Source organism: Jaculus jaculus, chromosome 14 (assembly GCF_020740685.1).
Source record: "Jaculus jaculus isolate mJacJac1 chromosome 14, mJacJac1.mat.Y.cur, whole genome shotgun sequence".
In the NCBI taxonomy this organism is placed as follows: Eukaryota; Metazoa; Chordata; class Mammalia; order Rodentia; family Dipodidae; genus Jaculus; species Jaculus jaculus.
In genome coordinates, this window is record NC_059115.1 from 54741488 (window position 1) to 54756325 (window position 14838).

Genomic DNA, 14838 nt, shown 5'->3' on the forward strand with positions numbered 1-14838 from the left:
CCCATAACTGTTTCTTTAAAAGATCATTCCACTATTCTATCAAATCAGCTGCTTCAGGATGGCAGGGTACGTAATAAGACTAGTGAATGCCACAAGCATGAGCCCACTGCCATACTTCCTTGGCTGTGAAGTGACTTCCTTGGTCAGAAACAATGCTGTGAGGAATACCTTGACAGTGGATAAGGCATTATGTAAGCCCACGGATGGTAGTTTTGGCAGAAACACTACACTCAGGAAATAGAAATCAATACCCAGAATAGGAATCTATTCCAGTAAGGACAAAACGCTGCCCTTTCTATGATGGAAGTGGTCCAGTGGAGTTAACTTGCCAACAAGTTGCTGGCTGGTCATCCCGAGGAATGCTCCCATACTGGGAGCTCAGTGTTGGTCTCCGCTGCTGGCACATTTGGCACTCAGTACCAGCTGTAGCCAGGTCAGACTTAGTTAATGGAAACCCATGCTGTTGAGCCCATTCATAACCTGCATCCCTGCCAACATGGCCACTTTGTTCATGGGCCCACTGGGAAATGACAGTGACGGCTGAAGAAAGAGGTTGACCACTATCCACAGAATGGGTCAACTTATCTACTGGATTACTAAGGTCATCCTCTGATGAGGTCACCTTCTGATGGGCATTAACATGGGACACAAGTATGTTTTTATTTATTTTTTATTTGAGACAGAGGGGGGGGGAGAGAGAGAGAGAGAATGGGCATGTAAGAGCCTCTAGCCACTGAAAATAAACGCATGCACTACCTTATGCATCTGGCTTACAGGGGACCTAGAGAATTAAACCTGGGTCATTAGGCTTCACAGGCAAGAGCCTTAACTGCTAAGCCATCTCTCCAGCCAAGACAAGTATTTTTATATCCCTTTGTCCATTTGGAAAGATCTGTCCACATGTACTTTCCTCAATGTTTTTCTCACCAATTTTTCATTCAGAATAGATAGAGGTATAAAAATGACCTTAAAGTTGCAGTGTGCATGTCCACGGCAAAGTCTGTTTTCTCAATAGAGAATGGAAACCTTTTTTTCTTTTCAGAGAGATTGTAATCGCTTCTTACTTGAGGTTCTTTGTCTCCATGTATCATATTATTGACCCAGTAACGCTGTTCTTATGTTTGGCATTGTTGCTATGTTTATCATGTTGGTGATAATTATTTGCAATCTTTCCTCTAGAACCATGAGAAGGTCAGGTCAGAGTGAAACTTGCCTTTCTGCTTCTTGGCACAGTGATCAGGGTGTTGAGGAAATTCAGTGGCACTGAGTCATCTACCTAATGATCTCTATCCAAAACCTTCTCCAGGCTTGGGGGATGAGCAAGCCAAGGGGAGACTCTGGCCTCACCGAAATCAAGTGGCTGCAGCAGAAGGACCTTAGCTTGCTCACCTCCAACAGTACTACTAGCTTTTTATTCATTTTTAGTGGTGTAGCAAGCTGATCTTTATGTTTCTGTCTCGCAGTGATGAGTGGTAATGCTTCTTTAGAAGGCTTTAGAAAGATGCATAATCCTGACATTTCCAAACCAATAAGCTCTCTCTCTCTCTACATACATACATAGATATATATTCTAGTTTTCAAACTGACATGTAGTAAAACAAAGTTTAAGGACCAAAATGTGGTGCCCAGGGTTTTCTAAAATAATTAGGAATTCTCTTCCAGTACCATCTGTGTCACTAATATCTATGAGAAGAAATGAAATCAGTAAATCACAGTGACAAGACAGAAGCCAAGAGTCACTGATGGCAGAAAACCTGAGGATGGTCTTGCTCATTTTTTTCCTTTTCCTTTTCCTTTTCCTTATAAGGAGCCTGTTAACTGGATATTAGCTGATCCCTTCATCAGCTCATCCACTGGCCTGAGCCTTGGGTTTCAGGGACAGATGTGACTCATCTGCCAAGTCCCTACAGGCTAATTCTCCATGCAAATTCTCTCTGAGCTAGTGCAAGTTTGAGGGGTAGAATTTCTTTATGTTTTAGCACAGTTAGATAAGATGCAGGAAAATTAGTCAAGGGCTAATCTTCTATGGAAAATATGGAAAGTTCTCTCTTTTTCCTTATTTTACCAGAGATGGGGCAGCATGGAGGGTTGAGAGCATATCTGCAATAAGACTCTGTGGCTTCAAGTACTGACTAAAGCACTTTTCTTGGCAATTTTTGTTTTTAATTTGAGACAGTGGTAAGGATGAGTTTAAATTCAGGAAGTCTTAGAGTGGTGAGAAAGGTCGTCATTGAAAAAGAAGGGATATCCCACTGCTTTGATGGTCCAGGGCTTTAAGATTGCTAGTTTGATCACAAAAACCCTCAAATGTCTAAAATAGTACTGAGCAGCAAAAATAAGGCTAGTGGTATCACCATACCTGATTTTAACCTATACTACAGAGCCATAGTAACAAAAACAGCATGGTACTGGCACAAAAGCAGACATGTAGATCAATGGAACAGAATTGAGGACCCAGACACAAGTCCAGGTGGCTATAGCCACCTGATATTCGATAAAAATGCCAAAAATACTTATTGGAGAAAAGACAGCCTCTTCAGCAAATGATGCTGGGAAAACTGGATATGTATGTGCAGAAGAATGAAAATAGATTCTTCTCTCTCTCCACACACAAGAATTAAGTCCAAATGGATTAAAAACCTTAACATCAGACCTGAAACTCTGAAACTGCTAGAGGAAAAAGTAGGGGAAACCCTTCAACATATTAGTCTTGGCAAAGACTTTCTGAATATAACCCCAATTGCTTAGGCAATAAAACCACAGATTAACCGCTGAGACCTCATGAAATTACAAAGATTTTGTACGGCAAAGGACACTGTGAATAAAGCAAAGAGGCAACCTACAAAATGGGAAAAAAATCTTTTCCAGCTATACATCTGATAGAGGATTAATATCTAGGATATACAAAGAACTCAAAAAATTAAATAATAAGAAATCAAACAACCCAATTAAAAAAATGGGCTGTTGAACTCAATAGAGAGTTATCAAAAGAAGAAATATGGATGGCATATAAACACTTAAAGAAATGTTCTATATCCCTAGTCATCAGGGAAATACAGATTAAAACTACATTGAGATTCTGTCTCACTCCTGTCAGATTGGCTACCGTCATGAAAACAAATGATCATAGATGCTGGTGGGGTTGTAGGAAAAGAAGAACCTTTCTACACTGTTGGTGGGAATGCAATCTGGTCCAGCCATTGTGGAAATCAGTGTGGAGGTTCCTAAAACAGCTAAAGATTGATCTACCATATGACCCAGCTATAGCACTCCTAGGCATATATCCTAAGGACTCATCTCATTTCCTTAGAAGTATGTGCTCAGGGCTGGAGAGATGGCTTAGCGGTTAAGCACTTGCCTGTGAAGCCTAAGGACTCCGGTTCGAGGCTCGGTTCCCCAGGTCCCACGTTAGCCAGATGCACAAGGGGGCGCACGCGTCTGGAGTTCGTTTGCAGAGGCTAGAAGCCCTGGCGCGCCCATTCTCTCTCTCTCCCTCTATCTGTCTTTCTCTCTGTGTCTGTTGCTCTCAAATAAATAAATTAATTTAAAAAAAAATTTAAAAAAGAAGTATGTGCTCAATCATGCTTATTGCTGCTCAATTTATAATAGCTGAGAAATGGAACCAGTGTAGATGTCCCTCAACTGATGAGTGGATAATGAAGAGATGGCACATTTATACAATGGAGTTCTACTCAGCGGTAAAGAAAAATGAAACTATGAAATTTGCAGGAAAATGGATGGATCTGAAAAGGATTATACTAAGTGAGGTAACCCAGGCCCAGAAAGCCAAGCATCACATGTTCTCTCTCGTATGTGGATCCTAGCTACAGATGATTGGGCTTCTGTGTAAGAAGGAAAAAACTCAGTAGCAGAGGCCAGTAAGCTAGAAAAGAGATATAAAGGGAAGAGAAAGGAAGGAGGGGTACTTAATAGGATGGTATTGTATATATGTAAGTAGAAGAACAGATTAATGGGGGTGAAAAGACCCAAAATGAGCTCAGGGGAAGAGATCGAGTAAAGGAAAGGTGGAGGGAGGGCTAATCAGAATTTAAGAGGATATAAATAAGTTATATGGAATCCTACTTTTTTGGACAATGGAACACTCAGGAGCCATAGATTGTTGCTAGAATATTTTCAGTGCCAGGGATGGGATACTTTTCAGTGAGTTGTTGGCCAGGGAGATCCCTAATGCCCCCAAAACATTATAGGCCATTGCCAAGGCCCTTGGTTTCCCACCAGGAATAGATGGTAAGACCCTATTGCTAAAGACTCCACATACTTGGGCTGAAAGGCCACTGAGAAATCCTGCTGGAACTGACCTGATAACCTCCTCCATGTAGACCAGCTGACAGAAAACTGGACGAAGCCATTCTGCATGCAGTTCAACGGGAAAAAGAGAAATCACCAGTGAAGATGTTCAACAGTGGACACTGCAAGCCTTATAATTAATTGGCCAGCCAGGCCAAATGAGCCAATGGGTGCAATAGTGGCACATCTATCATAGTAGAAACCAACTGTCCTCTGATTGGAATGGAGGCCCGCTCCATGGGAGGGAATACATCCCTGATACTGAAAACTTAAAACAAGTGTAGTCAAGAGCCCTAGGGGTGTAACATCTGCTGCTGTCTGGCTAAACGTATATACTATGCTTATCAAACTGCCCAGTAAGCACTTCTCTTAATGTTCATACCCTTATATTAATGCTACTCTCACTTTTGGTAGAGAGTCTTCTCTTTTCAGATGGCAGTGACCTTGGGATGACTCAGAAGGCATCATGGTGCTGGAAAGAAGTGACAGGAGTGCTCAGTATTGCAATATCTCTATCACACCTTCCAAGGCTCAGGGTCTAATGCGGAAGAAGTGGCGGAAAGAATGTAAGAGCCAAAGGAAGGGTAGGACTCCTTAAAATGTGCTCCCTCCAGACACAAAATGGCCAGGATATCCATGACCTCACAGTGCCTGACACTAACTACACAAGACCATCATAATAGGAGGAAAAGATTATGACTTCAAAATAAAAGACTAATTGAGATGGGGAGGGGATATGATGGAAAATGGAGTTTCAAAGGGGAAAGTGGGGGGGGAGGGAGGGTATTACCATGGGATATTTTTTATAATCATGGAAGTTGTTAATAAAAATTTGAAAGAAAAAAAAAAGATTGCTAGTTTGAGATGTTAGAAACCCACTATAGCTGGAGCCACGCAGCTGTTAACTTACAGCTACAGTGGTCCTAGCTCTCCTCCTTTGAGGCTCCAGCAGTGTCTAGGAGAGCTGAGGGAGGGATGCTTTGGGGAAATCCTTCATACAACTTCCCTGGGGACTGGTCTTCTATTGAAAAATTTTAAAGTAAATCTCCAGGTATTCTTTAAATTTTTATTTATTTATTTATTTGCAAGCAAAGAGACACAGAGAGAATGGGTGTGCCAGGGCCTCTAGTCACTGCAAATGAACTCCAGATACATATACCACTTTGTGCCTCTGGCTTCACGTGGGTACTGGGGAATCAAAACTGGCTCTTGGCCCGCCCGATGTATGGGTGATATACTGCAGCGGTGTAAGGGTGAGGGACGGCCACATATGCCAGCACGGCCTGAGCCATCAACAACTAAAAGTGTGTGGGCGCTTGGGAGAATATCTTACAAGCCGAACTTGACCGCGCACATGCCCACCTCCGCCCTCCACGCCAGAAGGGTCCACTCAGCTGTTGAGTGACTATGGGCCACCATCGCTAGGCTATACCCAGGGAACCAGGAACAGCCAGGTGCCTCACAGCAAATATGCTGAGCTGCTGGCCATCATTGAAGAACTGGGAAAGGAGATCAGACCCACGTTTGCAGGGAGCAAGAGTGCCATGGAGCGGCTCAAAGGAGGCATCCTGCACGCCCAGTGCTGGTTCGGGAGTACTTGGCTGAGACAGAAGGCAATGCCAGATCCTAGTCTTATTAGAGCTGAAGGTCCTTGCCGCGAGCCCCTGACCCGCAGGAGAAGCACGACCAGCAAACAAGGATCCTTCTTGATCACACTTTATTGGAGAGCCTCTTGGTTAACAGGAAAGTTGATGGCGAGGGGCGAGGGGCGCAGGAGTGTAGCTGCTTTTATAGGGCAGAATACTATGGGACGCCTGCTGATTGGCTGCCATAGGCTCACCCACCCACAGGAGCCATGGGATAGGCTCAGGACAAGGTGCATCAAGCGCATGCACAACCTCAAGGGAGGTTGCTGCCTAACTGAGGAAGTATTTACCTCAAGACTGGCGAGAATGGCGTCTGCATTGGCTCCCTACAGGTCCTGTCTTTCTACAAGATGGGAGGTTACAGTTCATCTCTCCTGTTGAGACAAAACTCTTTGTTTTCAAAATGGTAACAGTTTAGTTTTTTCTACCATGGTTCACTAAGCTCTATACCTACACCCTCAAAGATTGGGAAAAGATTTTGCAGTAAAATTTGCATTTTAAGTCGTTAGGATGACCCAAGTTTTTTTTTAATTTTATTATTTTTAGCATTGACTTAAAGATGCATGTGACATTACTTTACAGCAAACTGTCCTAAAGCCAGTGTCTCCCTTTAACCTTCTTTTCAACACATTTGCGTCACCTGAATTGGTCTGCTCCTTTTCATAAGCTTGTCTGACTCTGAGGACACACTGACAGCGCGCTTCACTCCTAGCTAGCTCACCTGCCACACCGTAGATCCTGCTCAGCAGAGCTTTGCTTAAGCATTTGCATGACTGAGTGCTTTGAAGTCAATCTTAAAGATGCACAAGTTATAAATATGAAGAAAGAGCAATCTACCAAACCTAACATGCACCCTGAACATTTTCATACTAAGAGTGTAGATTTCAGTTCTATGTTTATTGTAAGTTGATCAAAACATCTGGAAGAAAGTGACTAAAATTGTTTGCATCTTTATATGTATTTATTACTTGATGTAATAAAGCTTATTTTCATTAAAAAAAAAAACCTGGCTCTTTAGGCTTTGCAAGCAAGCACCTTAAACACTAAGCCATCTCACCAGCCCAAAAATATTATTTTAAATATTTGATTTATTTGTGAGCAGAGTGTGTGACAGAGAGAATGGGTGCACCAGGGCCTTTTGCTATAGCAAACAAACTCCAGATGCATGCACCACTCTGTGCACCTGGTTGTACATGGGTACTGGGGAATCGAGCATGTGCCTTTAACCACTGAGCCAACTCCCCAGTACCCTAAAATTCTTATGTTCACTTGAACCATAAGCCAGCAAATCTTGCTGGTATTTTCTTTTTCTTCAGTTCGGTTATCATGATCTTGTGTCTACATGGTGATAAACTACATAAGACAACTTCCTTATTGACCTGGTCAGATGGGAAAGAAAATAACTTTCTTCTATGGGAAATTATTTCTACTAGAATTGCAAGAGTACTGTCTGCCAGTAAACACTTCCTGCTTCCTGATCACAAGCCTTCAAGAAGGAAGGAGTCGGGCTGGAGAGATGGCTTAGCGGTTAAGCGTTTGCCTGTGAAGCCTAAGGACCCCGGTTCGAGGCTCGGTTCCCCAGGTCCCATGTTAGCCAGATGCACAAGGGGGCGCATTGCAGAGGCTGGAGGTCCTGGCGTGCCCATTCTCTCTCTCTCCCTCTATCTGTCTTTCTCTCTGTGTCTGTCACTCTCAAATAAATAAATAAATAAAATTTAAAAAAAAAAAAAGAAGGAAGGAGTCATTGGAATGTTTGTACAAGATAGCAGTGTAGCCTGGCTTCCTAGGCACTTAATCTCACTGTAGCCGTTACTGGGCTCACATCCTCACCTGCCCTGTGTTTTCTGTTTCCACACGTGATGCTACCATCCACGTTGAACCTAAGCTTGAAGCTTGACAATTATCAGCCCTTCCTTTCTCCTGTCACATATGTTTCAGATCTATCCTGTTTTCTTCACTCCTCTGCCAGGTCCAGACTTTATCCTCGTTGAATGAGCCACTTTCTCTGGCACTTGGTTCCTTGTCAGATCTCAGCTATTTTTCAAAATTTTTTTAAATTAATTAATTAATTTGAGAGAGAAAGAGGCAAATAGAGAAAGAGAGAGAGAATGGGCACACCAGGGCCTCCAGACGCTGCAAATGAACTCCAGACGCATGCACCACCATTTGTATATCTGGCTTACATGGGTCCTGAGGAATCAAACCTGGGTCCCTGGGCTTTGCAGGTAAGTCTCTTAACTGCTAATCCATCTCTCCAGCCCGAGTCTCAGCTTTTTGCTCCTTTGAAGCGCACTCAGATTTTGAGTCCTAGTCACTCAGGCTCAAGGTAGTTCTTGCCTGTTACGAAGCTGTGGAAACCAGATTATGCCATGGACAAGGCAACACACTGCAACTTTAATGTCATTTTTACACCTCTACCTACTCTGAATGAGTGTCAGAATTCTTCCATGTTAAGGGATAAATTGCTAAGCCCTGTGAAGAGATAGGGACTAAGATTAAAAGGAAAAAAACAGAAGTGCACTTTACTCAAGTTTAGTAATCTACACAATAGCTTAGTCTCTAAGCTACTGTACTCCGTTAGGCACTGGCTGCGGCGCTTATTTCCTAAATGACTTCCCTATCTGACTTCAGCTCTCCATCTAATCAGAATCAGAAGTTTGAATGGAGTTAAATAAATGGTCCTTTTGGCCTCAGATGAGTCATGTTAATCTCTGAGGACTTGTTTATTTTATTTAATTTATTTATTATTTGAGTGAGAGAGAGCAAGATAGAGAGAGAGAGAGAATGAGAATGGGAACATCAGGGCCTCTAGCCACAGCAAACAAACTCCAGATGCATATGCCTGCCACCTTGTGCATCTGGTTTTACATGGGTACTGGGGAATTGAACTTGGGTCCTTTGGCTTTGCAGGTCTGAGGAACTTAGTCATCTATCTTTTCTCTAGACCTCTGCCCAAAGCACAGCAATCCCTCCTCCAATGCTCAACAAAAATGCAGACTATATAAGACACAGTACAGTCAGCCCTCTGTATCTGTGGGTCCCTTATCTACAGATTCAACCCAACTTTGGTCAGAAATATCTGGAAAAGAAAAGTCCAGAAATTTCCTAAAAGTAAAACTTGAATTTTCTATGCACCAAGGGCTGTGCCAAATCCACATGAATGAAGGTGTGTAAGTATTAGGTACTGTACATGATCTAGAGATCTTACGAAGAGTACAGAAGGGCTGGAGAGATAGCTTAGCCATTAAGGCGTTTGCCTACAAAGCCAAAGGACTCAGGTTCAATTCCCCAGGACCCACGTTAGCCAGATGCACAAGAGGGAAAATGCATCTGGAGTTCATTTGCAGTGGCTGGAGGACCTGGCACACTAATTTCCTCTCTACCTCTCTCCCTCCCTCCCTCTTTCTCTGTCAGAATACTAAATAAATAAAAATAAATAGATATTAAAAGGAGATTTGTATGGGCTATAAAATATAGATTTACTTTATATAAGGGATTTGAGTACATGTGGATTTTGGTATTCTATAAGAGTTCTTAAATTAGTCCCCCAGTACATCAGTGAACAATTGGTGTCTATTTAGGAGTTTATCTTCCATTTTGTTTGACAACCAACATCTCCCAAAATTATGTGAGCACAGAGTATCACAAAATTCCGCCACTTAATATATTTCTATTTTGTTATTTCTGGATTTGGCCAAGGACAGGAACCTTGTTTTGTTTATTATTGGGCCTAGTATTCCCTGGAACATGTAGTAGGTATCCAATAAATTTTGCATAAACTAAATTGCTTTTTCTCTTATTACTTAATATTTTTAAATTATGTAACCATATCCCTTTCTCCTCTTTACAGAATGAAGATATTAAAATGTTGCTCTAAATATACTCTCCAGCAGAAAGTTTTCATCCTGTTCTTAACCCTATGGCTGTTGTCCCTGTTAAAGATTCTAAATGTGGCAAGACTCCTTTTTCCTCAAAGAGGCATCTACTTGGTTGAGTACTCCTTAAGTACTTCACCTTTTGTCCGAAATAGATACCACCACATTCAGGATGAAGTTAGGTATGAAGTTAACTGTTCAGGGGTCTATGAACAAGACCCTTTGGAAATTGGCAAGAGTCTGGAAATAAGAAGACATGACATCATTGACTTGGAGGATGACGATGTTGTGGCAATGACGAGTGACTGTGGCATTTATCAGGCCCTGAGAGGGTACCATCAGAAGCTTGTTTCAAGGGAAGAGAAGAACTTCCCAATAGCCTATTCACTGGTTGTCCACAAAGATGCAATAATGGTTGAAAGGCTCATCCACGCTATATACAGCCAGCACAATGTTTACTGCATCCATTATGACCGCAAGTCCCCTGATACCTTCCAAGTTGCTATGAACAACCTAGCAAAGTGCTTTTCTAATATCTTCATCGCTTCCAAGTTAGAGACTGTGGAATATGCCCACATTTCCAGACTCCAGGCTGACTTGAACTGCTTATCTGACCTTCTCAAATCTTCAGTTCAATGGAGATATGTCATCAACCTGTGTGGGCAGGATTTTCCCCTGAAGTCAAATTTTGAACTGGTGTCAGAGTTAAAGAAGCTCAATGGAGCAAATATGTTAGAGACGGTAAGGCCCCCGAACAGTAAAATAGAGAGATTCACGTATCACCATGAGCTCAGACAGATGCCTTATGAGTATGTCAAGCTGCCAGTCAAGACAAACGTCTCCAAGGAGGCGCCCCCTCATGACATTGAGGTCTTTGTGGGCAGTGCCTATTTTGTTCTCAGTCAAGCATTTGTGAAATATATTTTCAACAACACCCTCATTGAGGACTTTTTTGCCTGGTCTAAAGATACGTACTCTCCTGATGAGCACTTCTGGGCCACTTTAATCCGGATACCAGGAGTCCCTGGGGAGATTTCCAGATCAGCCCAGGATGTATCTGACCTGCAGAGTAAGACCCGCCTCGTCAAATGGAATTATTATGAAGGCTTCTTCTATCCCAGCTGCACTGGTTCCCACCTCCGAAGTGTGTGCATTTACGGAGCTGCAGAATTAAGGTGGCTTATAAAAGACGGGCACTGGTTTGCAAATAAATTTGATTCTAAGGTGGACCCCATCTTGATTAAATGCCTGGCTGAAAAGATCGAAGAGCAACAGAGAGAGTGGATCACTTTGTCTTCGGAAAAGTTATTTATGGATAAAAATCCCACCGTCACAGCATCATAGCAAGTCTTGACAGGGATGAGAGCGTCTGACACATGCACATGGAGTTACATGCGGTGCCCAATACCATCTGCACTTAACCCTCTCAGCAGCTGGAAGTTGAGAAGGATTCGTGCACCCAGGAAAGCCGCGTAGACATTGAGGAGCCTGTGGTGAACAATGCTTGGTGCTGTCATCACACGTTTCTTGAGCATCTAACTATGCACCAGGCACTTCTTAAAGCAAACATGCAGAAATCAAGTCCAAGTTGTATTGCGTTGCACGGTGTCCTCAGGAAGCGATGGTCTGCCTTCATCGTGCGGCAACCCGGGTACCTTTGTGTTCGCCACGCAACAACGAGGTTTCTACTCACAAACCCTTTGGAGCACGTGGTAATCAGACCACCCAGTTCTGAGCAGCGTGTCAGTGACCAGCACTTCGCCCCGTCTCTTCAATCCAGCAGCCCTCGATGTTTCCGAACCATTAGAATATTAGGAGAGACTTCACTACCTCAGAGAAGCTCAAAGAAATTTCCGATTACCTGCTTGCCAAAGCATAGTCTACCTTCGGTGCCTCATGTGTTCAGTTCAGGGCTGAGGGCACACTACTGGTGCGGATGGGTGAGAAAGAAGTCAGTGGGGGTGTGGGTAGGTGAGGAGGTAGTGCCTGGAGAGCGACAAAGGGGCTTAGTCAGCTGTGCATGGGTTACACACTGGGGTCATGAATGGCTTCCTTTTAATTCAACTGCTTATTTAAAACACACTGATAGTCTGGCATAGTAGTGCACGCCTTTAATCTCAGCACTCCAGAGGCAGAGGTAGGAGGATCGCTGTGAGTTTGAGGCCAGCCTCAGACCACAGAGTGAGTTCCAGGTCAGTCTGGGCTACAGTGAGACCCTACCTCATGAAACCAAAATAAATAAATAAATGAAAATAAAAATAAAATAAAAAAAGAACACCCTGATGAAAATAAGAGCTGCTTAATAATTCAAAATGGCATACATATATCAGCATCTTAAGCCTATGTCTTTGCATATTTCCATTCATACATTATTATAGAAGATAATTTTTTATTACAGTAGCACACTTCCTCTGGAATGAAGACAATTTTGTTTTACGTAACTATCAAATATGTAAATTTTCTTGGTAAGATTGTATGAAAGATGACAGTTTAGTTGTTATGGTCATTCAAACATTTTTGTTTTCTGGCAAGTAACAAAATAGGATCCAAGTTTAAAATAAGGAAAGTCCAAGTTCACTGTAGTCTTTTCTCTTAACAACTCCAAGGAGAAAAAGCTAATTTTCCTAAGGCTATAACGAGAATATTTGTTATTAGTATTTTACAAAAGCTCACACCTAAGAGTATTTTTACACAAAGAGAGACAGACAGACAGACACACAAACAGGCAGACAGACAGACACTGTGGGGCCTTGAGAACAGGCTGAAACATTGGCCCCAGTCCCTAGGGAAGTTTGGAACACATTCAAAAATCCTTATGCTTCGATGTCAGTCTCAATAACTACTTAAATGCATAGTATTCAAGGCCAAAATAAGACCATTTGAAAATCTAAAGTATTTATTTATTAAAATCTCTGTGCTCTACATTTGAAACACACTTTGCTTATTTAAGTTTATAACACTAAATGCCAAGTGACACCACTTATCCCTTCATTTCTTTTTATCTTTAACTCATCTTCTCCCTTTTTAAAAAAATCTCCTTCAAATTAGTTCATGCTTCAGAGACAACTAATCCCAAGCCCCAGTTCTTAAAGATAAGTTTTAAAGAGCTAAGTTCCACAGAGGACCTGCCCACTGCGCTGGTGTGGACGCCTGGAGAAGCTCAGCTGTTCTCCATGAGCCCTGGGTCTCTGTGTACTGAACATGTCATTGTGTAAATCAACTGACACAGCGTATGAAGAGGTTTATAAATGGGAACATATTTCAGAATATCAGCCAGGAGTAATAATGTAAGGCAAACATAGATCCCAGCCCCACTATTGATCATTAACCTTTTCGAAATAACAAAAGGTCACACCATTGCAGGACAACCTGTCACTAAGTCCAGACCTCAGAAAGGCCCTGTCTCCACGTGTGGACTTTCTTGTACAGCCAAATAGCATTTGCAAGTTGGTTGACTGGCTTAGATGGGAAATGGGGTAGGGTTAGCAATACTTTTCCTACCATCCAGGATCAAACACACATGGTTCTATTAGTACCTGGTTTTTACGCCTTTGGGCATCAAAATAGATTAAGTGGTGGGCTGGAGAGATGGTTTAGCAGTTAAGGCATGTGTCTGCACAGCCAAAGGACTCAGGTTTGAATCCCCAGGACCTACATAAGCCACATGTATAAGGTGGCACATGAATCTGGAGTTCACTTGCAGCAGCTAGAGGCCCTGGAGTGCCCATTCTCTCAATATATATCTGCCCCTCCCTCAAATAAATAAATAAATTTAGATTGGGTGTTGACAAATAGCAACCTCCTTGTTCATTGCGTTACCTCCTGGAGAGAAATGATTCTATCTGATTTTTTGGGTAGCGTCCCAAGTTGCTTACCACTTTCACATTATATAGATGGAATGTGGATGGACAGAGACATAGTAGTGCCTTCTTCCTCCCCCCCCCCCATTTCTCTAGAATCAGAAGTATCAGCTCCTCGGTCTTCAGGGCACTTACCCTGGGAATCCTACAGTTTTCCTGTATGTCTTCAGACCTGATTCTTCCCAAAGCCCTTTCGGTATGATTCCCTCCTTGGTCTGAGGATGTTCTGCAGTCTGTTTCTAAGTGTTCTTTGTATAGTATTTATTGAATCTAGACTTTTGGATTACATGTTGGCATTAGACGAGCAATGAAAGAGCTACCAAAATATATCTATATGATGTGAACCTTCTACTGTATTGTAACAATCACATGTGTTTAAAGGTCAGTGTTGCTGCTATTTTTATTTTTGCTTATTTTAAATGAAAACATATATTTAAATTTGAAGATTTCTCTTGCCTTCCAGAATGTGAAGATATACCTATTTATATATTTTTGACATGATTCATGGAAAATATAAACAACAACCCATTTGAGGAATGTGAAATGAATGTATAATTATGGATGTTAAGACTATTTCTGGTTGTTGATAGTGATGTGAGAGATTTTTTTCAAATGTTTTTGTCAACCAGTCAAATTTCTTTTTGTGGTATTGTTGTGGTTTACCATTTCAGTAATAAGTTTCCCATTATATGAGTTTTAAACAGGTTGGTGATTCATTTATTAATTATGCTGCTAGTATGTGAGTTCCCTGATATTGTAAAATAAAGTGTGCTCCAACAAAACAAACCCCTGAGACTTACGAGCTTTCCTGTCTGGTTCTCATAAAAGTTCTTTCCGTTTATAACACTGGTCTAACCGTTGAAGAGCAGAGGTCACTTCAGCGCAGAAGGGTCTCAACGTACTACACTCGGGATGGACACACGGAAACTTGACTTGTTCAGTTGGATAAGGCCTCAGTCTTGTAGGATTTGCTTATCGTCATTCTCCTTCCCGTTGCTTTCTCCTCTGAGATTAATCATCAAGGAAATCTTCTTATGGGCTTGATTACTTTTTGGAATAAAGGTTCTCCATAGTGTGGGTTGAGCTCTGTATTTTAACTCCCTCAACTGAAAAAAAAAAAAATCAAAACATTTCTGTCTTGGAAGGATT

At 42.0% G+C, this 14838-nt stretch overlaps 1 protein-coding gene across 3 annotated transcripts in view; it reads left to right on the forward strand.

The window, feature by feature from the left end:
- Gcnt4 (glucosaminyl (N-acetyl) transferase 4) overlaps positions 1-14475 on the forward strand; it is a 37177-nt gene extending 22702 nt beyond the window's left edge. For all 3 annotated transcript variants that reach the window (XM_004651386.2, XM_045134468.1, XM_045134469.1), the window contains exon 2: positions 9805-14475. In XM_004651386.2, the coding sequence (XP_004651443.1) occupies positions 9806-11173 (1368 nt within the window). In that variant the 5' untranslated portion in view covers position 9805 and the 3' untranslated portion in view covers positions 11174-14475. The remainder of the gene's footprint in view (positions 1-9804) is intronic.
- Positions 14476-14838: the final 363 nt, after the last annotated feature.